Genomic DNA, 25506 nt, shown 5'->3' with positions numbered 1-25506 from the left:
ATTTGTCATACATTTTAATTCTCTATATTTGTACACCAATGGGACATTATTGTTTTACACAGTCCGTATTTAGATTTACCCATGTATTTATGTCTTACTTTGCTCTTCATTCTTTGCATCTCCGACCTTCCATCAGGAGTAATTTTCCCTCCCAAAAATTGGCTTAGTGTGGGTCTGCTATGACATACTCTTTCAGTTTGTGTTCGCCTTTGCTTTCATGATTGATGTCCCTGGGTTTAAAATTGTTTGGATGACACTTTATTTCATCTCATTGAATTGTTCCATTGTCTTCTGGATTCTGTTGTCAGCTGTCAAATTGTCACTTTGAAGATAATCTTTTTTTTAACCTCTGGTTATTTTCTTTGTTTTCCTATGATGTGCCTAGGTATAGATTTTATTTATTGTGATTAACTGGGAGTCTTGAATTTGTGGCTAGACATGTCTGAATATTCTGTGAAAACATTCTATAAAAAAGTTCTCCACTGTTTCCTCATATATTGCCTTGACCTCATTGTCTTCTTTCCTGCCGGGACCCCAGTTAACATACATTAAATCTTCTCATTATTTCATCCGAGTCTCTCACCTTGTTCTTTGTTTTCTTCTTGTTTTTCTCCATGATGTATTCCAGATCATTTCTTCTGACTTGTACTCCCCTTTACTAATTCTTAACTTCAGCTCCCAGAAATCCATCCTTTGAGTTTTAAATTTGGGCTATTATATTTTTTTTTCCAGTATCTCATACTTTGGTCTTTTTCTTTTGTCCCTTATTCCAGTTCTTACTCATACTAAGATGGCAGTGACTTTCTCAAGAGAGGATTTGCCTTGCTAGGATTGTGGGGGAGAGTTCATGGCCAGGAATGCCCTAATCCAACTAAGGTTTGAGATTCTGTGGCCTACCAGATAAGAGGGAGCCACACTCCGAGTTCATGCAAGGCTACGTTTGCTTTTGGTTCACCTCCACCATAGGCATAGCTTTTCAGAAGAAACCAGAATAAAGTGGGGATTAGTTTCTCAGGTAAATTGCAAGGCTTCTCTTTACTCACCCATTCCTACGAGGCCATAGGAGTCCTATGAGGCAGCTACTTCTCAGGAGTGGAGAAATGCCCTGTAGGCAAAAGAAGCTGTGTGTGGCTGAGCTTACTGCTGTGGGTTCTCTTGTTCTCCTAGGTCTTCAACTGGCAAAATTTAAATACTTTATAAGGTATTTATACTTTCGAGAAAGAGTGTGGGTGTGCTTCTGGGTTTTATTTTGTCCTTAGGTAGGAAGGTTGGTCCTGGTTACCTGTTTCACTATTAATAGGAACAACTCTCCCTGGTTTTTTCCTGATTCTTGGTTTTGATAGTGAAATGGCATCTTAGTAGTATGGGAGATGTCTCCTATTTTGTAGGGGAGGAGGAATAAAGAGATACTTGTCCAGTAACAGATGACCCTCTGAAGAAGTACCCTCTTGTGCATATGTGCCAGGCACAGGCCTATATGGCTTCTCTTATCTCCTCAGAACTCTTTGAAGTAGCTCTTATCTCTTTTTCGCAGTTTAAATAAAGTGGACCCAGAAAGCCTGAATAACCGACCAAATGTCATCCTAGTAAGGGGCAGATCCAGGATTCAGCCCCAAGTCTTTTGAATTCTGAAGCCCATGCTCTGTTTATGCTGTGATGATTTTGATTTAAAGAGGAAAAAGTTAGGGCGCCTGGGTGGCTCAGTTGGTTAAGCGACTGCCTTCAGCTCAGGTCATGATCCCAGGGTCCTGGGATCGAGTCCCGCATTGGGCTCCCTGCTCTGCAGGGAGCCTGCTTCTCCCTCTCCCACTCCCCCTGCTTGTGTTCCCTCTCTCGCTGTGTCTCTCTCTGTCAAATAAATAAATAAAAATCTTTAAAAAAAAAAAAAAAGAGGAAAAAGTTAGTCTATCAAGAGTTAAATTGTCTTCTCTTAAAGGGACTTTTCATACTTAAGGGATATTTGTAGCTGGCGTATTTATACCTCTAGGTTGCTTGGGCATGCCAAAAGGAAGTCGTAAGTTCATTATGCAGTTTTAACGTGCAAGGATTCTTGGCTAGTAGAATAATTTTTTTCCCTTTTGAAATTTCAGTGGTCACTCAGTGAAGCTGCCTAAAAAATTCATATGTTAAAAACATTGTGTTCTTTTATGTGATCTCAACCCATCTGTTTTGTATCTATGCTAGATATTCTGCATGTTTCATTCCTTATTTTTTCCCTAATGGCTGCTATAAAATAAAGGATTTGGTTAAGGGACAGTAAATAGTAATTGCATATGTATTGATTTTTAATGGATGATTAGTCATTGGTTATAGAATGTTTCTAGTTTTATCATCTCATCCTATGTCTATTTACTGATTTAAGCTCGTGCTTAAGATTTAGTCTTCAATCCAGCATTAATTAGGAACCATGAAGTTTGTCTTCTAAGTCTTAATTGAGTTTATTTACTTGTGATTTCATCAAAAAAGTGATCATATGAATAAAAGAAGTAGTTTATTTCCATTTGGTTATATCTTGTGGTAAACTGTTATTGTGATTGAGGCTCATATTTAATCTTGTCAGATTATACAAAGTGAAGTTTGTTTTAGTAAACTGTTTAAACATTCAAGTAAACAAAAAGCTTGAATTGATTTTGAGCTAATCATTATCACAGCTCATTTTATAAACTTTTAGGTTGAAAAGCTTTCTGAATTTTAGGAGCTATGGTTGGGTCTCTGCCATTACAAAATACTGCTTTTGTAAAATGCCTCAAGTTTACAAGGCCTGTTTTAAATCATTAAAACTAAATGTTTAAGAACAGATGTTACTACATGTTAGAAGTAAAAAAGTCTGCTTTTTGGGTTTTAATTACGGTAGCATTAGAAGGATTTTGAATTGGCATGCAACATTTCTAGTAAAACAAAAGAGTATATTTTTGAAGACGTATTTAAAAATTAACATGTCATATGATTTTACAACTTTTGCCTGCCTTTCAGCAATTGGCATTGACAAGTTAAAAGTTTTATTTCTACTAGAGAAGTGAAAATCTCCAAGAGATTGAAGAGCTAGAAAGCTATTAGCTATAATTTATATGAAATAAAATATAACTACATGAATGTGTCTCCAAGATGACACCCTTGTTTGTGCATCCTTTGAGTCCATTTGTCCATCCAGAAAGCATGTGCGTCTCATCTAGCATAATGTCACCCGTGGCTCTATATACTAGAGAAACAAGGTGAACAAGCAAAAATCCCTGCCCTCAAAGTACTAGTTTAGTCGCCCAACAGATCCTTTATTAAGAGCTGATCTTCAGTTATGCATCACCTTATTTATGTGGATTCCTGTGACCCCTAACTTGCCTTACTTTCTATAATAGGGAAGATCAAATAATGGGATTATTAAAAACACCATTTTCCAACCAATATGCCGTGACTAAAATACACTGAAGAGACTCTGGTATCTTAGATCTCCTTTTAGATTCCAGAAGGCTGCCAGGGTGAGCAAGTGTGCAAGTATGAATGTGTGTGCACACGTGTGTGTGGAGATAACAGAAAGGTACCCCTATTCTAGTATACCTTGTCTAGTTCAGTATTCCTCAAACTGCAGAAGGTTGAGAAACATCAGTTACTTGCTTGAGACTCAAATTCTGAGCCAGGAGTCATGGAAAACTATAGTATGGACCTGACGAGTTTAATGGCTACTATTTTCAACTGGCTATGTTGGATGTAAAAGAACTGTAACTCATCCCCGAATTTGAATAGAATGGACTCCGAATACGAGCCAGAACGGAAGAGATTGAAAATGCATTGACTTCCATTTCTGGGACAAGGTGGTTTAGACTCCCTTTTTCCTGCCCCTCCCCTATAAATACAACTATAAATGCCTTGGAAATTATTTAACTGACAGCAATAAAAGGACTCCGAACTGGAAAGAAGGTAGAGTAGCAGTACTTGAGGAATGACAATGTGGGGACTTAAGTGGGTTTTCTTTACTTCCCATTTACTCCTGGACTGGGTGCTGGAGAGACCTACTACCCAGATTCACCAAAGGGCATAGAAAACAAAAACAAAAGCCTGTTTTCTCTAGCCCCTTTCCCCAGGCAAGGGGAAGCTCCACAGAGACTTAGTGGGACCCCACACCTGGAGCCCAGTGGGCAGTCTGAGCTGCCCACAGCCCCAGCAAGAACGGCAAAGCCTGGAGCCCTGGTGGGCGGTCTGATCTGCCGGCAGCGTCAAAGCCCTGGCTATCTCAGTCCCTTGGCCACAACGTAGGCCCTAGGCCTCTGATCTGCCTCCAGTGGCCACAAGAGCAAAGGCCAGGCCATGGTAGCAGCAGTCGTGTTTCCCTGCCGTCCAACCCCATAGCAGGAGGAGACCCAGGCCCGGTAGCTTCTGACTGCACCCCGCTCTCCTTTAAGGTTGCCCAGGGAGAGCAAGTGGTCCTGGGAGGCACCCCGCAGATTGCATCAGCATGGTTTGACTGGGAGCCTCCAGCAGCCCCGGAAAGAGGAAGCAGACCAGAACAGCACTGTAAGGGCTCAGAAAACTAAACAACTGTCATTAGAACTGCAGCCCGCAAAAGAACTCAAGAACTTACGTACTAAACCTAAACAGGGCGATAGCCTGCTAAAATAGAAGATTCTTTGATCAAGAGTCCAGTAAAGACCACAGTGTCTGAGATATTTATTAAGCATTAGGAAAACCACAATTTGAATGAGAAAAGGCCTTCAACTGAGGCCAATACTGACTTTGAATCAGATATTGGAATTATGTCATGGGCATTTTAACTCAGCTGTCATAAAATTGTTCCAACAGTTGGTTACAAATTTTTTTGAAACAAATGAAAATAAAGATCTCAGCAAAGTAGAGCCAAGAGCATTTCCTAATGAATCGGAATTGGAATATGAAAGAAAGGGATCAAGAATGGCACTGTAAGTTTTGGCTAAGCAACTGGAAGGAAATGTGGAGTTGGCCTTCAACTGAGCGGGAGAAAGGAGATTGAAAAGCTCAGGAGTTCAGTTTCAGACGCGTTGAGGAATATGCTAGTGCTTTTCTCTTCTTGTCCTCTGTGCTCTATTACGTGCCTTATTGATTAAAAGGACGTCCTTATATAAGCACTGAATGGTTGATCCATCCCTGGGAAAATAAGCTTTACTGACTTGCATATTCCTTGTAACATGCAGGGACTGTGCTTTCTTATCTAACTTGAAAAATTCCCCAACTGTTTGAATATTTGATTTTACTGTCTTGCCTAAACAGTTTATATCCATTTATTTTATACTCTTATTTTCTGATTTTTTTCCCCTAAAGCAGTTATTTTCCAGATCATCTCCTTTAGACCTAGAAACTGATTACTACAATTATGATTCAAAACCTATTTTCTGCTGCCCTGCACTGAGCTGGGTAATTAGGTATAAATACTTATTTCCTTTGTATGCTTTGCCTTTTTGTTAACTGTTTTTTGGTTAAAAGACCAGAGGTTACATTACTGCCTGCTGAATATGCTTATATTAACAATTGTAAAAAGTAAATTACTTTTGGGAGTATTAATGAATAGACATTTAAATTGCATAGTTAAATCTTTCCCATCCTTTACTAAGCAAACGATTGGATTATGTCCCTCTCTGTAAGAATTTAAACAACAATTTATATGCCCTGTGGGGGTGGGAGAATATTTGTTTCAGAGAAAAGTTTGAAATCTGAATGGCTCACAGCCGTTACAACTTCGTAATCTGTAGTGTGATTATAAATATTAAAATTTAGATCACCAGTCCAACATGCTTTTCAGGGAACACTAATGATTAATTGGTGCAGCGTGGGTGATGGGAGTAGAGGGTGGAGGAGAGAGATGCTGGTTTTCTGACTGCAAGACTTAGCTGCTGATGCGTAATGTGAATATGGGGTGGAGATGGGGGGTAAGTATTTTATATGGTGTTTGCCAAACTTGACAGAGAAACTTTTATTCCTTAAGGACTCCACAAGATGCCAATTTGGGAAACCCCAATTTAGAGTGTTAGCTAAATCCATTTTTGTTTCTGTGCTGCTATATAAACTTTGCATAATCCTATCGCAACTAAAATGAATAATAGAGAAAGGAGAGTATTGCTGGCTTTGAGGTTTCTTTCACTAATTTATGTAATTTAAATAAGATAATTTAATTTTATTTAATTCAGAATTAGGTCTAACTTGTTATAGAGATCCATAAAACGTGGTTCTGAGTGGGAAGAGATTAACAGTACTCTACAGAAGTATCACTGAAAAAAAAATCTATTAATGAAGATAGTAACTTCTGGGCCAAGTAATAGCTAATGGCAGGCAACGTACTGTTACAGGAATAATGGAGCATTTGGAGAACTATGTTAGTGGCATGTTAACAGAACACACTCCTTTTATAAATATGATTTACAATATAACCTCATTCTGCCAGCCTTCCATAATTTTTAGTTTCAGTTTATAAAGACTGGAGTATGCATGCGGAATTTGACAATTGTGATATATTTAGTACTAGTTATAAGTAAGTTCACAAACACTAGTAGAAAGTTAGGAGCAAGTTCCCAAAAAGTTGTTTCTCTAGTAAATATTTTCTTTGGGTCAATTTCCGATATATAGTCCCACATTTAGAAAATAACAATGAGAATGTGCAGCTCTTAATTTAAAAATGAAAATTGGACTTTTCTCGTGCCTGCCTTGAGAGGAATGGGGAGAATCTCTGTGTTCACGCCTAGGGCAGACACTGCTAAGCACTTGGTCTTTGTGTCTGTATTTCTGTAACATACTATGTTCTAAGAGCTTGCCTTTAGCACTTTTTCTTCCTGGGCTTCTTGCAGTCTTTCTGAGGGTATGTTTCCAGCAGTTCCTTTTGGAGAGATGGGATTTGTTCATGTTTTCTGGGGCTCTGTCTTCTGTCCTTTTTGGTCTGTACTCTTAAGTAATCTCGTTCACATGAGTGGCTTAAGTTACCTCCTGTTCACTCATGCCTCCTTAGGGAGTACAGAGATTGAGAACTTAGATCTTGGAGTTCCGTATGTCTTGGTTCCAGTCCTGACTCTACCGTTCACTGTCTGGCCCTAGACAACCTGTCTTGGCCTCAGTTTTCCTAATCTATAAAATGGGGCTAATAGTTTCTTAGCTGTTATGATAATGATATACATTACAAATGAGAGAATCCATATAAAGTTCTTAGCAGCATGCTTGGCAAATGGTATGCTATTAGTGGTGTTTGGTGTTGTCTTCATCATCTACATGTTGACCCCTTCCTTGAACTTTATATTCCTAATTGTCCTCAATAGATCTCTGCCTGGATAGTTCATGGAAATCAATATTTTGGAAATCAGCATTTTCAAAACACAACCATGTGTCTCCTTTCTCAGTTTTCTACTAGCTCTTTGTCATCTAGCCCCTCTCATTTGATGGTATCGTTATTTACTCAGTAACTGTTGCCAGAAATCTGTAAGTCATTCTTTCATCTGACCCCCAAGCTGATCATTCACTACACTGTCAATTTTTTAAAAAGGTTGATTTATTTGAGAGAGAGAGAGAGTGCACATGTGAGCACAGGGGGAGGGGCAGTGGGAGAGGGAGAGGGTCCCAAGCAGGCTCCGAACGGATCACGGAGCTTGACACGGGGCTCGATCCCACAACCCCAAGATCACCACCTGAGCCGAAACCAAGAGTCGGTCTCTCAACTGACTACATCACCCAGGCACCCCACTATGTTGTCCATTTTTTAAGTATATCCATTACCTCTGCTGTATTGGTTTAGGTATTTGTCACCTCATGCTTGGGCTAATGTAGTGACTTCCTAACTGGCCCCCCACTCATTCTTCAACCCATCTTCCACTCTTATGCCTTTCTCCCTTTCCATCTACTTCTCACCCTCCAATTTTTCACACCAGCAATACCAAATAGCTTGTAGTATCCAGCACAAACCATGTTTTGACTTGGCTATAGGCTGTTCCACATGCTCCTACTAATTTCTGGAGTTTTCCCTTTTCCCTTGTTTTGGCCTGAAAAATATATTCATCTTTCCAAGCCCTCCTAAGTGTTTCTCTCTCATAGAGGCTTCCTCTGACTACCTTCCTATCCCTAGATAATAAATTCTTGGTATTATACTGTTTTAAACTATTTTAATTCCTTGCTCTATAACATCATACTAAAATCATGTATACGTACCTACAGCAGTCTGTTAAGATTAGGTGTTTCCTGAGGACAAGAATTGCTTTATTAATCTTTTGTTTGTTTGTCCTTTGTATTTTTTTTTTTTTTTGGTCTGACTTCTATGGGGGAAAATGAAGTAAATGAATAAAATGTGCAAATATCAATAGAATTTTTTAATGTCAGTGCTTCAATATCCAATATCTTGAAAGTTCTTTATATATTTGGCTAAAAAGGCCAAAATATGTACAACCAAGTCAGAATTCTTACATTGGGGTGTGTTTATTTTACAGTTCTTCATATGTTTTGTTTTTTCTTTCCTTCCTCCTTTGTTCTTCTTCCTGTTTCTTATCTGTTAAAATGTTTTTTCTCCTCTTAGCAAGTCTCCTTGATAATGCTCCATCATATATGAGCTAACAAAGACTGAGAGTCCATATCCTTCTACTATGGCCCTAACCCTAGCCCTTCAAACACATGCACTCACACACGCACACAAAAACATATCAATCAAGTTTTCCAGAACTTTTGGATTAGCAGAAATTGCTATGTATACTCTGCAGTCAGTCCTCTCATAAAAGTCGTGAATATATCCTGTGTAGATTCAGACTAGAGAACGGTGTGCTACATAAAAATCTAAAGAAAGGTCTACTAAACTTTTCACTGAACTGTCAGGGTTTGACAGAGGTACTAATTATGCCAGTGTAAGTACTGAGTTAGTAAATGTGAGCCTTAACTCTTTGAATTACTCAGCTTTGACAGTTGGGCTAGATTTGTTCTATTAGCTTATTGGAGATCCACTGCCAAATTTTCAGATAAGCCTCCCCTTTCTATTTTCAAGGAACAATGTGAATTATATATACTGAGCTTAATTCTTCGAGGTGTCAGGTCTTTAATTGTTAACATTTAAGCAACAGTTCCTGAGACTTTCATTTTAATAATTTTCCACCTCGTGTGTTTCTTTAGTAGTAGCTATGATTAGGCAAGCTTTTTTCCTTTGGCTTAGTCACTGTACCAAAAGTAACCTAGCTTAGTGTGTATATTTAAGTGTGTGTGTTGGAGGTAGAAGTGGTCCCAGATGTATTAAAGAGAAAAACAAATGTCAGAACAACATTCTTGTCCTGTCGCTGCCAGAAAGCTACAGGAAGACAGGGAAAGAATTTGATGGAATGATATGTATGAGCTCTTCTTTAGTGGCAATGACTAACAATGTTGAAATAAGAGGAAAAGACCACTGTTAACCTTTATTAAGTATTATTTTTATACATATTTATGTGTCTATAGAATGTAGTTCTTAAGACTTTATTCTTACTGCTAATGTCATTATTATTATATTTTTAGTTTGTTTCCTTTTTACCCACCCACCATTTATTTCCCTCAACTAACATCAGAACTATATAGAAAGTCGTAGGAAAATACAGACTTAGTAAGTTGGTAGAGAAATAGCTGGAAGTACCATGATTTTTCAGTTTTATATACTTCTGTAAAATTGTGTGGTATGATAAATTTATCAGTGGCTTTGCTCATTCCTAGTTTATTTTTGATCCATTGTTCACCAAATACTTACTGAGGGTCTAATATATACCACTAATATATCAAGTACTCATTGAGTTTATATTCTAAAACCATGTAACATAATACTACATATTATAAATATACATTACATAATACAAATACACATGTGTGTATATGTGTGTATGCATATGCACACATGCACACACACAGGTAATATTCATTATTTGCAGTAGTTATGTTCTATGAAGTTGCCCCAAACAATGAATGCTGAACCATTGCTCCTAGGGGAAATACAGGGTTAGGCTCCTGTGAGCCTTTGGTCACCTATTCAACTAATCAATACATAACCTGTCTTATGTATATTTTTGTTTGAAGATACCTTATTTCATATATATTGTTGATTAACATTGAATCATGAGTAACAGCTCTGTAATTCATTCTTGAATGAAACTTACCTCACACTCCTATTTTCTCCTTAAGGCACAGCACAGCCTTCTTGCACTTAGGAATTCTAGACAGCCCTTCAGCATTACCCTTGAAGGCCATTTGAAACAGTGAAATGACCAACAAAAAGCACAAAATGTAAAAAAATGCACTAAATGGCAAAAAGAACACTTGCTTACAGTATAACAGCTGAAACAAGAAGGCTGAGTGTCACCTTGTTCACCCTTAGCTGGTAAATCCACCTCAGGTGACTCAAATATTTCACTGTTAGGCATGTGTTTGTAAATGAATGTGAAAGTGCAATGGGTATTGATTTTGGGTTACAAACAAATGTTAGTAAGTGACTTCGTAAATACTCTACAAATAATGAAGATTGTATATCAACTGTGTGTCTGTGTGTGTAAATATATATATATATAAAAATAGGAATTTGTTATTGGTCTTCCCTTCCCCCATCCGTTTCTTTCCTTTTGTGAATTGGTGGTTCTTTTTCTTCATGGTTTTCCTGTATCCTTGTGGTACATTGCATAATTTTTATAATTTGTTATAAAGCAGTGAAGCTTTTAGGCCTGTGATATGGACAAGAAGTTCACACTGTTACAATGAACATAATTCATATTAACTTTATAATGTACATTATATTATAAATGTATAGGTCTTTCCTTCTGGTCTGGTCATATACACAACAGAAAATCTCCTGCCTGAAGAATAAAGATCTAGCTTCTAACGTACCCCGTGTGAAGTGGGAAAGGAGTGGGGCTGTCTGCATTCAGTTTTGTGTGTGATCACTCAATCCCCTCGCTTTCCATTTACTAGTACCCACTCCCTCAGCTGCCTTGTGCCCCCAGTTCTCAGACCGTATGTCTTACCCTCTCTGGAGCGGATCTCTGATAGAATGACAGTAGGGCAGTTGCACAGTGAGATGGAGTATGGGTATGGAGGGGACCTAGGACTCTAACTGCTTCTCTAGAGATTTCATTCAAACCTGCTCTTTTAGCCCCACCATCTTAACCTCTAGTTCCAGGGTTTTCTGGTGCTGCCAGTTCGAGTGTCTTGAGGATTCTGGAGTGTAAATGGGTTTGGTTTATGAACTTCCCTTATTTTCTCTTTGCACTTCAGCATTCCTGACTCTGGTAAGTCAGTTACCAGTACTCCATCTGCTTTTTTGCTTCCCAATTTTGAGTATTACTCTTGTCTCCTCTAGTTTCTCCTAGTCCTTTTTAAAAAGTGATAGCCCCTTTGGTATCATTTTAGTGGAGTCTGGGGAGGAAAATAAATTAGATGCATTGTGTTAAATCTGTTATCCTGGAAACCAATATACTACTGTATTCTAGCCTGATTTCAGCCTTAATTCTAGTCTCCTTTTTTGATGTATTTACTTTTGGTATCAAAATTGTTCATTTCCGGGGCGCCTGGGTGGCTCATTCGGTTAAGCGTCCAGACTTTTGATTTCAGCACAGGTCATGATCCTCAGGGCCCTGGGATCCGAGCCCCATGTGAGGCTCCCCACTCAGCAGGGAGTCTGCTTGAGGATTCTGTCCCTCTCTCTCTGCCCCTCCTCTCTCTCTCTCTCTCTCTAAAATAATAAATAAATCTTTTTTTTTTTTTAATTACTCATTTACTAGACTTCACTGTTTTCACATAAATGAAAACCAGAGGAGGGGACTCTGACTGCATAGAGATGCAGCTGCATTTTTTTCAAAACTTTAGGGCGTGGTTCGGCAATATTTATTCATTTACAACGTATTCTGGTTTCATTGACCTTTTACTTAAAAACAGAATTCTGTGAGCCGCCACCTGCCTCAAATGGAACCTTGTGCCACCATCCTAATCAAAATTCATTATTCTAAAAGAGTTGAACAACGAACTTCTATTTTATCAAATCTGAAATGCTATCCGTTATCTTATTTCATTTTGATTAACATGCTGGGGAGAATTAGTAGAAATATGAGAAAGATAATAGCTTATGATGATGGCTTACAACTATCTGTCAATATTTTCCCCCACTTAAATACTCAAGAATCAGGTGTACCATAGACTAAAAAAAATGTAAGGATGAAATTTCAAGCATGGAAGAGTTTCTGCCAGATGAAAGACCAGAGTTAGGCCTCCTGAATTTTTGCTGTTCCTTAAAGTATCATTCAAGTATAATTAATAAGTATAAAACATTTGCTGTATTACACACACTTTATTACACCCTCTCTCTTTTTTTAAAAAGATTTTGTTTATTTGAGAGCGAGAGCACAGCAGAGGGAAGGGGGCAGAGGAGAGGGAGAAGCAGACTCCCCTCTGAGCAGGGAGCCCAATGTGGGGCTCAATCCCAGGACCCCGGGATCATGACCTGAGCTGAAGGCAGATGCTTAACCAATTGAGCCACCTAAGTGCCCATACACCCTCTCTTCTTAAGATGGGAAACCAAGCCAGAGTATTTCATTGCCTGCCCATCTTCAACCTATCAACCAAATACAGGTACTCAAATCCTGCTAAAATTACAGACACTGTATAACTGTTTATCAGTTTCCACTGAGTTCCTGGTTGATGGATTAAATCATAAGAAAAACTTAAAGTATATTTCAGTGTCTTTTTTGTGTACTAAATTTGATTCACTTTTCCTAACTCCTGGGTGCCATTGAGGGACAGACCCTTGAAATGCTTTACTTTTTGACCTGTCTTCAGGTCATCAGTAGTTCATAAATAAACTCATTTTCCTTGCCTCACATTAAAGAATTAGCCTAAAGAATTGAGGATTGGGTTTGATTTTTATTCATAGACTTAAATGCCTTTTTTCCCCCTCCAAATTCCCTTTTCTCTCCTTTTTCTGTAGCTTTCTTCATCTTACTATTACTAAACGGGCAGGGAGAGAAGCTATGCTTTTCTTCCCCACCTTCCGTCAAACAGGAAAAGGTAAAAAATTGACTCTATTGTCCACGAATAATCCCACATACAGATCTTGGAAAATTTCCAAAAAGATGTAGTGAATTGAAGCACACTACACAAATGTGTATATAAAGAGAATCCCAAGGGTTTAAGTGTAGACAAAAACCAATTGCATCAAGCATTTCCTGAAATTGCTTGCTGTTGTCAGGATAAGTAGTCACAAGTAAGACATCCAGATTGAGAATGAAAACATTTGTGGGAGTCCTGCCTCACTTTGTTATATTGTCTTGTCTTAGAGCAAAATCTTTGAGCATTTTGGAGTGGTTATCGAAAAGGTCCTCTTTCTTCAGAGTTCTGAAAGGCACATTATTACCATTTTTTTCCCCTTCCAGTTGAGCTTTGTTAGGTTGCTTGAAGAGAGAGATTTGAAGCTGTGGTGTAATTGATGTCCAGAGGATGGCATGGTGAAATCAACTAATTCATATGATGATAGGGAAATGTTTAAGTCTGGGTTGGATTATATTCTTTTCCTTGTCCCCTAATTGAGAGAAAGACAAACTTCTTTAAGGCAAGCAGGATCACAAGTGCCCCAGTGTAAATGAAGAATTTATCTGCTGATTGACCACAGGCATCCACATGTACTGTTTTTACCTGTAAAAGCTAATGAGGGTGTTATTTTTCCTGAGGGGTGTGGATACACATGTGTATACCTGTACATGTATTTAATGACTTAAACTATAATCGCCTTCAGATAAATTGCTATAGTACATTGCTATTGTATTCTGTATTCAGTAGTCAAATCAAGCATGTACATGTGCAAATCAGTCTTTGGATTATCTTTGGTTCAGATACTTATTTGATAACTATTAATCACAAGGAACTGTGTGTGCCCATGTGTGTGTGTGTGTGTATGTAATATGTGGGCCCAGGCTTTGGTGTTTTATCAGTCATCCCAGTTGATTCAATTGTATGGCCAGTATTAAGAGCCACCAATTTAGGGAGAGAGCTGGATGACTCAAATGAATAGACCAGTGGCTCTCCTGGTAGAAAGTACTTCCTTTCCTATGGCAATTTAGAACAATTCTAATTTGAAGTTTAAGGAAGATAGATTTCTCTGTAACTTCTTGTGAGACCAGAGAGGTTGTTGGAGGCAAAGTCATGCAGGATTTCTCTTTGTGAAGTGCCTCTTTGAGTCTTTTGGCTAGATTTTACTGGGGTGTATTTTCCTATTTGGGAATTATTTATGTGTTTCAGTTCCTAACCAAATATATGCATTGAAAATACCTTCTTTCTCTGGGATTTTGAGCAGAAACATAAGATCAGATTTTCATTTTTAAAACGTGACTCCAAGAATGAGTGGGAGAAACAAGTTCTTCAGTAGTCCCGGTAGAAGATGGTAGTAGCTTAGACCTAGGGTATGATACATGGAGAGAGGTGGACAGGATTGAGAGATTTGAGAGAAAGTCGGTAGGACTTGTTAGTGAAGATTGGATAGGTGGTGGGTAAGGTGAAAGGGGAAGGGGTCAAGAATGACTTAAGTTTCTGCTTCAAAAGATAAAAGCTGTGTGTACTACCGCTGTGATTTCTTACTTTAAGATGTTGATAATATATGTAGAATATTACAAAAATTATTTGCCTTGAATATAAGAATACTAGTTAGAATTTTCAGAAGTCATTTTGAAATGCAAATTTGGGGGCGCCTGGGTGGCTCAGATGGTTAAGCATCTGCCTTCGGCTCAGGTCATGATCCCAGGGTCCTGGGATCGAGTCCCACATCAGGCTCCCGGCTCGGCGGGGAGCCTGCTTCTCCCTCTGACCCTCTCCCCTCATGCTGTTTCTCTCTTGCTCGCTCTCTAAAAAATAAATAAATCTTTAAAAAAAAAAAAAAAAAGAAATGCAAATTTGTTTTCTATTCTAGTTTAATAACTTGAACGTAAGACTTATTTACCTCATGGATTATAGAAAAATATGTTCAGAATTACTTATTTTGAATAAATTTTGAACTTAAGTTTGATCTTAAACTACAGCCAGTGAAACATCAGTAAGATATTGATGGGGACATTAATTAAAAACAATGAATTAAACTTGGCCTTTTTTTTTTTTTTTTTTAAAGGGGTCCCTTCAGTGTTGTACGACGATGTATCAACAGAGAAACTGGGCAACAATTTGCTGTAAAAATTGTTGATGTAGCCAAGTTCACATCAAGTCCAGGGTTAAGTACAGAAGGTAAGAGATGGATTTCAAGTAAGTTATTTGATGTCTGGCTTTATTTCATCTCCAAAATCCATTTATCAACCTAACTTTCATCCGGGGGTGGGGAAGTGATGGGTATAATGTAGTGGGAAATGGGTGGAGACAGTTTAAATTCCATTCTAGTTTGTCAATTCTAGAACATGGTATTTGAAAGATAGCTAGAGTAATTTACAGTTATAGAACCACGTAAGATTGCTCTAGGCCTATGGTTTTTGATTAGAAGAAAGTGAAATCTGGATATATATTTTTGTAGGGTCTAATTTTGACTCCTGTGGTACGGAAGATGGGATGGGAGGGGAGGGAGGGGAAATAATGACAAAGATATGATAATTGCAGGTTCAAAAGAAACTAAGATGAATTCCCTCCAAATCCATAACTTACCACCTTTAGGATTATGGTTAATAGGACTAAAAGACTCCTATATCACATTTGGCTTAAGTCACTGAGAGTGTATATGTAAAAATTTGAAAGATCAGTAGGTTATGACATGCAGGACTTAAACTTTGGTTTTAAGACCTTGATATGGTTAATTACATTTATATGTAAATGTTTTTAAACAGTAGGTAAGCATTTTAAAGTTATTTTTTATACAGTTTAACTCCTAGCTTCACGTAGCCACAGTTCGCATGTGCTCCTACTTCAGCTGGCACAATTGATTATATTTATTTTTCTAATTAGCCTGTCTTCTAAATTCAGGCTTTTTAACAGTCCAAGAACAATGCAGTTGACAGTTGAAGTTGGAAAAGCTAAGGCAGAGTAGCCTATTTATATTTTATCCAGTTATCCTAACTTTGGAAAGTAGAAACCCACATACTGTAAGCTAAACAGAGCTTAATCTGTTTCTGTAGATCTTTTTTCAGGATCATTGCTTTTAAATATTTTTTTAACAACCTTTGAATTATTATTATTATAATCCATATACTGATTATAGAAGATTCTTAGAAGCTGTAACTCAAGAAGCACTGATTTTTTAAAGTGCTTTAATCCTTAAAATGTTATGGCAAGGGGCGCCTGGGTGGCCCAGTCGTTAAGCATCTGCCTTCGGCTCAGGTCATGATCCCAGAGTCCTGGGATCAAGCCTGCATTGGGCTCCCTGCTCTGCGGGAAGCTTGCTTCTCCCTCTCCCACTCCCCCTGCTGTGTTCCCTCTCTCGCTGTGACTTTCTCTGTCAAATAAAATCTTTAAAAAAAAAAGTTACGGCAAGATTCAGAGGTCTTAGATCTAATAGTTTCATTCTCTGGAATTGGCTGTTATTACTTTTTAATATAAATTATTTTATAAATTTAGCAGAATTTAAAATTTACTTCCAAGCAGGCTTTGCAACTTAATTATGTTTCCTAAAACTTAACTGGATTTAAGTTTAATATACTGTATTTGATTTTCTGTACCTCAGTTGTCAACTAATAAAACGTTCCTGGGTCTTGAACATAGTTTATTAAACCTATAGATGTGTTGAACCTTTATTTCTCTTAAATGTTCTGTTACTGTTGATGAACTTAGTAAGAGTCTAGCTTAAAATCACAAGTCTAAATCAGTTACTCAGTATACCAATTTTTATATTGATTTGGCTCATTGTTATACCTAATTCTGAATCTCTCCAGGCTAAAGACATTTTTAGGGAGGCAATTGATTACTTTCTCAGTTTGCTGAGGTTGTTTATTGACAGATTTTTTTCAGCAAGGGATCTCTGGCACCATAAATTCAGACTGCTAGGCTGAACCTCTTTTTTTTTTTTTTTTTTTTTTTATTGTCACCTAGTGAGGGAGTCAAATGCCAAACTTAATAAAAAGGAGGTGGGGGGAGATGGGGAGGGTTGGCATGTAGTCCATGTCCCTGAGTTTGTCTTGTCTTTACCTAATATATGGGAGCCTGTCACTGAAATTGTAGTTCATTCCTTCATTGTTTGGCATTGCTTTTGCTATATAAAAGTCTTCAAATCCTATTCTGAAGACAAGGCCAGGTCATTTCATTTATCCTATGTGGTAGGGCCACAACCTATAGATATTAAATGATACCAGTTGAATTCTGTGTATTACTCATGACTATCTGGTTTTGATAAGAGTCCATTGTTACTCAGATGAAAATGTGCCACTTGTCCTTTATATTTATGGCACCAAAATGTAGTTTTCCCATCTTCTTTAGCACAGTGACCAAGAAGCAAAATCAAAATTCCATCTCCATTACCCCCCCACCTTTCCTTACTTCCTCCCTCCCCTCCCTCCCTCCCCCTCCCTCCCCTTCCCTTTCTTTTTCCTTCCCTTTCCCTTTCTTCATGCCTCCTTCCCTTCCCCTCTCCCTCCCTTCCTTCCTTCCAATGGTGTTCCCATATCCTCTTATTGCTCATGTTCACACTATCTTACTTTAACTTGGACACATCTTAAGATATATATAATAAATATTTTATTTATATAAAACCTCTAATTTCCCCTTCCCAATGTCTTTTAACTCTTTTCCAGTCACTGAAGGCAAACATCTTCTCCCTTTTGCCCTTCCAGTCCATTTACAAACTGTTAGGGCCCCAAAATGACCTCATTCATGGCTAAGTGTAGGAGATGCTATATTAAGAAGAAACATATTTTGAAGTGAAGTTTAACATAATAAAAAGGAATCCATAAGTTTAAATACCTAGAAATAGCTGTATTTACTGTTACATTCTCTTCTAATTAAGCCTTTCTCTCAAGCAACACATAATTTAAAATCTGTTTTATTCTTTATTCTTTTTCCATTTTTTAAAATTATTTTATTTAAATTTTACTTAACATATAGTGCAGTATTGGTTTCTGGAATAGAATTAAGTGATTCATCACTTCCATTTTATTTTTTAATTTTTGTCTTTGTGGTTTGTTTGACCTTGTCATTGCCTCAATATTTTTTCCTGTTTTAGTGCATTTGTATTCAAATACATTATTGAGTAAAATGGGTTTTGTAAAGGGTCACCTGAGATCCTAACATATGCTCTTTACTTGGACAGATCATTATAATACAAAGACAGATAAAAAGAGCACCTACTTTTTAAGAGGTTTACAGTTAAATAGTCTTCAACCACTGTTTCTAACATTGTTTTATAAGAACATGTAATAAATTCTAAATATATAACTTACAGATTAGCTTTTGAAATGAAATACTATATATTAGTTGGAGACCACTTGTATGTTTTAATATTTTAAATTCTTGATGCTCCACTGAAGATGTAACTATTTGAATATCTGTTTTCTATTTTTCCCATTAAAATCACAATTTTTTTTCAGTAGGCATTCTTAATTTACAGGTTATGGGGTATCCAAGAACCCCTTAAATTGTAAGCTCAATTACAGATACATGTTCATTTTACTAGGAAGAAAGTCCATAGCTTTTATTAGATTCCTAAAAAGGCATATTATTCCTAACTGGTTCAGTTTCTTCTTTCACATGTATGAAAAAATGAAATTGATGCTTATGAACATGAGATGAATAACAAGTTTATATTAAATGAAAGCTGGCTGAATTTATATTAGGATATTACTTCTGATCAGAGGATATTTTCATATGTACATACATAGCCTCCATTAATGAAATTCCTTGATGAATATCTTAAAATTTTAATTACTACACATTTTAACTCTTACATCTCTTTATGTCTGCTAAACCACTAATTAAATTTGACTTTTTTTGTTTTGAAAATAGGTATCAAAATTAGGCAAATTGTTATAAGGAAATTTTAAGGAAGGTAAGATATATAGAATGGGAAACTGAATTTACAGTTCTGAGATCTTGAAGGAACTCAGTTCTTTATGGTTCAATTTTAAAAGTTCAAAATGGCAGTTTTTATTTTGGAAGAATATTGTCTTCTAGAAAGAATATAGATTGGGTTCCAGTTTACCTAGTCTCTAAGTGTATCTCATTCTAAAAGTCCCAGATAGCAGATGATGTCAGCGAATTGGAGGAGTAAGGACCTTTGACAATTCTCTCTATAAAAGCAAGGGGAAAACTGGCAAAAATAGAATCAACTTTTTCAGAACTCTGGAAATTAACCAAAGGTTTGCAGTTATGCAGGAAGAATTTATTCAGGAAAAACCGCTGATTCTTGCTAAGAACAGTGAGCTTTGTGGCATTTTAACTTGCCCCATTCCCACCCCCCTCTCTCCAGTTCCATGGTAACCTTGAAAACAAAGAGTTCACAATCATGGTGAAAACCAGGAGCCTGGGCAGCCACCAAAGGAAGCAGAACTGGGATGGAATTCCTTGAAAGCCTCATGCCCATGAAATTGTCATTATCTGACCTGTCTGGTAGTTTCCTGGAAGGGACCCACTTGCAAGGCTTGTCTTTATTTGGTCTGACTCAGAGATTGCCTACTGCAAAATACCTTTTGCCTGGGGGCATTTGTTGAAAATTTTTAGAGGCAGTTTAACTTCACAGCTACCTGAGGTCGTAGAGTAACAGTTGGGGCAAACAAAAATCTAACCTAAAAGCTTAAAAAGAAAAAGTGGGTAGTGAGAGTCTATAGGGGCTCTGAAAAAACAACAAACGTATTTGTGGGAATCAAGAAAGCCATGCACATGCATAGGACTGTGCACACGCGCAGAAAAGACCTAACGAGACCTTAAGCTCTCAACTCTAGCCAACCTTGAGGCTGTGCCAATAGGAATTGAATGCTAAGGCAGAGTTGTCAACTTCCTGAGCGTTGAAGGTATGCCCCAATACATACACAGCCCCTGCCTGAGCAACAACCAAACTAACCAAGCAGAGACTTAGTGGCCACACTCAACAAAGAATGCAGACTTTACAGAATTCATTCCAAAACCTTATCAAACAAATAAGAACAAAAACTGCCATGTAACAGCAAACCCTAGAGGAAGGGAGATTCTAACTTCCAGAGTTGACACATTATTTAAAACATCTAGTTTTCAACAACAAAAAAAATTGAGACATACAAAGAAACAAAGTGGGGCTCATTAATGGGGAAAAAAAGCAATCAATAGAAATTATCCCTGAGCAAACTGAGTTGTTGGACTTCCTAGAAAAAGTTTATTTTTTTAAAAAAAGATTTTGACAGTGAAAGAGCATAAGCAGGGGAAGCAGCAGAGGGAGAGGGAGAGGGAGAAGCAGGCTCCCCACTGAGCAGGGAGCCAGATGCCAGGCTTGATCCCAGGACCCTGGGATCATGACCTGAGCCTACGGCAGACGCTTAACCAACTGAGTCACCCAGGCGCCCCTAGAAAAAGAGTTTAAATCAGCTATTTTAAATGTGTTCAAAGAAATAAAACTGTCTAAAAAACTAAAGGTGAATATGAGAATAATCACACCAAATAGAAACTATCAATAAAGAGAAATTATAAAAAGAGAACCAAATAGGAATTCTGGAGTGGAAAAGTACAATAAAGACAGTTTTACTGGAGGGACTCAACGGAAGATTTGAGCAGACAACAAAGTTAGCAGTCTTGAGGATAGGTCCATTAAGATTATTTAGGTTGAGGAACAGAAAGAAAAAAAGGTTGAGCAAAATTAACAGAGCCTCAGAGACCTGTAGGATACAATCAAGCACATGAACATATGTATAAGTGGAGTCCCAGAAGGAGAGGAGAGAAAGGGATAGAATATTTGAAGAAATAATGGCCAAAAATTTCTCAAATGTGATGAAAAATCTAAATCTACACATCCAAAAAACCAAGAAACTCCAACTCCAAGTAGGGTGAACTCAAAGATATTTCAGAATCAAACTGTCAAAAGCGACAGAAGTAACTCTTCGTGTACAAGGGATCTTTAATGAGATTAATAGCAGACTTCTTGTCAGAAACCATGGAGACCAGAAGACAAGAGGGTAACTTATTCAAAATGATGAAAGAAAAAGATTGTCTACCAAGAATTCCATATCCAGGAAAATAATACCTCAAAAATGAAGGTTAAAGACCTGAGATTAACAAAACAGAAAATTCATCACTAACAAACCTGGCCTACAAGAAATAGTAAAAGTAGTCCTTTAGGCTCAAAAGAAAACACTAGATAATAACAAACTACAAGAAGAAATAGAGCACCAGTAAAGGTAATTGCATATGTAAATATGAAAGAGCACAAATGTATTTTTGATTGTAACTTTTTTCTCTTGATTTAAGAGATCACTGCTTAAAGCAACCAAGAACAAAGTTGGTGGACTGACATTACTCCAGTACTTCATTTAAAGTTACAATAATCAAGACAGTGTAGTATTTGTGAAAGAAAAAACAAACAGATCAGTAGAAAAGAGAGTCCAGAAATACATCCACACAAATATGGCCAGCTGATCTTTAGGTAGCAAAGGCAATGGAGAAAGGATGGTCTTTTCAACAAGTGGTTCTAGTACAACTGGACATCACATGCAAAAAAAAAAAAAAAAAAATGGATCTAGACATAGACCTTACTTTTTTTTTTCCCAGAAAAGTTTACTCAAAATGCTTTTCTTCTCAGAATGGGAACAAGGCAAGACTGTTCATTCTCAACATTCTTATTCCACCTAGTGTTGGGAGCCATCACAATAAGCCAGGGAAAGGAAATACAAGCATATAGGTTGGAAAGGAAGAAATTAAACTTTTTATTTGTAGATGACACAAAAGCCTATTTACAAAATCCCAAGGATCTATAATAACAAAACTTCCAGAACTACTGAGTTCATCAACGATATAAGATGAACATACCAAAACCAACTACATTTGTGTTTTTTTCTATGCTTGGCAAAGAACACCTGGAAACCACAGTTAAAAACATCGCGCTATTTGCAATTGCCCAAAACAAAATGAAATTCTTAGGTATAAATCCCATGAAATATCTATAAGCCTTGTAAAAACTATAAATCTCTGATGAAAGAACTCAACAGTCTAAATAAATGGAGAGGGCGCCTGGGTGGCTCAGATGGTTGGGCGTCTGCCTTCGGCTCGGGTCGTGATCCCAGGGTCCTGGGATCGAGTCCCGCATCGGGCTCTCTGCTCCTTGGGAGCCTGCTTCTCCCTCTGCCTCTCTCTCTCTGTCTCTCATGACTAAATAAATAAAATCTTTAAAAAAATTAAAAAAAAATTAAAAAAAAAATTAAATAAATGGAGAGATGTACTCTCTTCATGGATTGGATGACTCAACAAAGTAAAGATGTCATTTCTTTCCAGATCTATCTATGGGTTTGCTCCAATTCCAGTTAAATTCCCAGGAAGATTTGTTGTGGGTATGGAGAGCTTATCCTAGATTACATATGGAAAGGCAAAAGAACAAGAATAGAGAAAACAATTTTGAAAAGCTGTAATCAAGTGGGAGAAATCATTCTACCCCATTTAAGATTTATAGGAATTAATACAGTGTGGTACTGGTAGAGGACTAGACCACGATCAGTGGAACAGGTTAGATTGCTCAGAAGTAGCCTCATACAAGGACAGCCAATTGATTTCTGACAAAGGTTCAAATCCAATTCAAAGAGGAAAGAATTTTTTTAAAAGATTTTATTTTAGAGAGCGAGTGGAGCAAGGAGCAGAGGGAAAGGGAGGGGGAAAGAATCTCAAGCAGACTCCCCACTGAGCAGGAGCCCGATGTGGGCCTCAATCTCACAACCCTGAGATCATGACCTGAACCGAAACCAAGAGTCCAATGCCTGACTGACTGAGCCACCGAGGTGCCACAAGAATAGTGTTTTTTAACCAAGGGTAATAGAGCAATTGGACATCCATAGGCCAAAAATTGAACCTCAGTCTAAATCTAACATTTTATATAAAAATCCCCTCCAAGCGTATCATAGATTTGAAGGTAAAACATAAAGCTATGTAACTTTTAAAAGAAAACATACCAGAAAATCATCAGGACCTAGGGTATGGAGTTCTTAGAGGTGACACCAAATTTACAATCTAAAGATGATGAGAGAAAATCCAACAGTAAAATAAGAGAAAATCCAACAGTAAAATAAATGTTTTTAAAAATCCAGTTACCCAGTGGATAAAAAGCATGAACATTTTCCAAAAAAGGATTATACAAGTTTGTATGAAGCATGTGCAAATAATGTTCAACATCCTTAGTTATTAGGGAAATATAAATTTAAACCACAACAAGATATTACTACACAACTATTAGAACAGCTGTAATAAAAAATAACATTTTGTTTTCCCAAAAATGTGGAGAAACTGGATCTTTTATACATTGCTGATGGGAATATACAGGATAAAGTCACTCTAGAAAATAGTCTAGCAGTTTCTTTGAAAAACTAAACATAGAGTTGCCAAACAATTCAGCAGTTGTACTCCAGGGAAATGTACATCTCAGAGAAAGGAAAACCTATGTTCACACGAAGACCTGCAAGCAAGTTTTCATAGCAGTTCTATTTGAATTGGGTAAAATTTAGAAAGAACTAAAATGTGGATAAATGGTTAAACGAATTGGGTTACATCCATACCATGGACTAACTATGCAGCAAAAAAAAAACAAAACAAAAAAAACCACAAAACCTGTTGATGCATGCAACTACTTGGGCAGATCTCAAGGGAATTATACTATGTTAAATCTTTCTGAAAGGTCATATACCATATGATTTCCCTTATATAAGTTTTGAAGTAATAAAATTATAGAACTGGATGACAGATTAGTGATTGTCAGGTATTAGGGATCACAAAGTTTTTGTGAGAAGCATGAGAGAAGGGGAGGTAGGTATGACTCTGAAGGAATTGTTGTGGGGGATCTTTGTGAACAGTCCTGTACCTATGTTGTGGTAGTGACTACATGAACTTATACATGGTGATAAAATTGAATAGCTCTACATACACACAAGTCCATGTGAAACTGGTGAAATCTGAATAAGGTCTGTTGATTGTACCACAGTCAGTCTCCTGGTGTTGACCTTGTACTATAGTAAGTTACATAAGGTGTTACCTTCAGGGGTTCTGGGGAGGAAAAAATTTCTGATACCCTCAAGATTTCTTCCAGTTGGCCTGAGAATTAAATTGACATGAGACAGATTAACAGGAGAATATCAAATTTAATTATGTATGTACAGGAAATATACATAAACATGAGATTTCAAAGACAGGCAAAATGAGGTATATATGACATTCTGGACTTAAGGAAAAAGGGATAGGAATCTGGAACTTCAAAGGGAAGGAAGGAAATTTATAGGAAGAATGGAAGGAGTAAATGTTTGGTAAATAAATGTTTGCTTGGGCCATCCAGAAACAGTGGAACATAACATAGAGAGGACTTTGATCAAACAGGCTTTGCTAGGTTGCTGTCTACTGCAACTAGTTCATATTATACTGTAGTTATCTATGGTGATAGCTCTCTCCTGGAGCTGGTCCTCTCTTTTTTTTAGACCTTTTAGGGAGAAGGCAAAAAAATAAAAAAATTAACTTGTTAAGTCTTTTGTTTCTTAAAAATAATCAGCCTAGGAGCGCCTGGGTGGCTCAGTCAGTTAAGTGTCTGCCTTCATCTCAGGTCATGATCCCAGGGTCCTGGAATCAAGTCCCACTTCAGGCTCCTTGCTCAGCAGGGAGCCTGCTTCTCCCTCTCCTTCTGCTGTTCCCCCTGCTTGTACTCTCTCTGTCAAATAAATAAATTTTTTTAAAGTCTTAAAAAAAGGGACGCCTGGGTGGCTCAGTTGGTTAAGCATCTGCCTTTGGCTCAGGTCATGATCCCAGGGTCCTGGGATGAAGTCCTGCATCAGGCTCCCTGCTCAGCGGGGAGCCTGCTTCTCCCTCTGCCTGCCCCTCCCCCTGCTTACACACACACACACACACTCTCTCTCACAAATAAATAAAATCTTTTAAAAAAAAGTCAAAAAAATAACCAGCCTAGGAGAATATAAATGACATAAAATAATCTCCAAACTTTATTGTTACTTACAAGACAGGTGCTTTAACCAACTAAGCCATAGAGCTACCTCAACCTTTATTGTTATTTAAATGAAAAAAGAGAAATCACAATATAATATTCTGTATTATGTTAAGTAGAAAGAAACCTACACAAAGAACTGGAAGGATCCATATCAGTATGCTAAGAGTGGTTACTTCTAGAAACCACCTAAATGTCCAGGGGAAAAAATGATCTCCAGGATATTTTTTTTTTAAAAGCAAGCAGTGTAAAATAATCCACATGCCAAAGAAACACTTTTTGGGGTAGCAAAATTTGCTCCCCTACATGGGACACTGATTTGAGGGTATGCAGAATCTCTCTGTGCTATTTTTGTACTTTCTGTTAATGTACAATGATTTTAAAATATTAAAAATTTCCTCCTAATCCAGGCGCCTGGGTGGCTCAGTCGGTTAAGTGTCTGCCTTCAGCTCAGGTCATGATCCCAGGGTCCTGGGATCAAGTCC

At 37.5% G+C, this 25506-nt stretch overlaps 1 protein-coding gene across 3 annotated transcripts in view; it reads left to right on the top strand.

Annotated features, from left to right (window-relative positions):
* Positions 1-25506, top strand: part of CASK (calcium/calmodulin dependent serine protein kinase) — a 346878-nt gene that overhangs the window by 38499 nt on the left and 282873 nt on the right. For all 3 annotated transcript variants that reach the window (XM_035003264.1, XM_035003263.1, XM_035003270.1), the window contains exon 2: positions 15077-15189. In XM_035003264.1, coding sequence (XP_034859155.1) covers positions 15077-15189 — 113 coding nt within the window. The remainder of the gene's footprint in view (positions 1-15076; positions 15190-25506) is intronic.

Source organism: Mirounga leonina, unplaced genomic scaffold, assembly GCF_011800145.1.
Source record: "Mirounga leonina isolate KUSES-001 unplaced genomic scaffold, KU_Mleo_1.0 Mir_101609, whole genome shotgun sequence".
In the NCBI taxonomy this organism is placed as follows: Eukaryota; Metazoa; Chordata; class Mammalia; order Carnivora; family Phocidae; genus Mirounga; species Mirounga leonina.
This window is presented reverse-complemented; position numbering and strand designations above follow the sequence as displayed.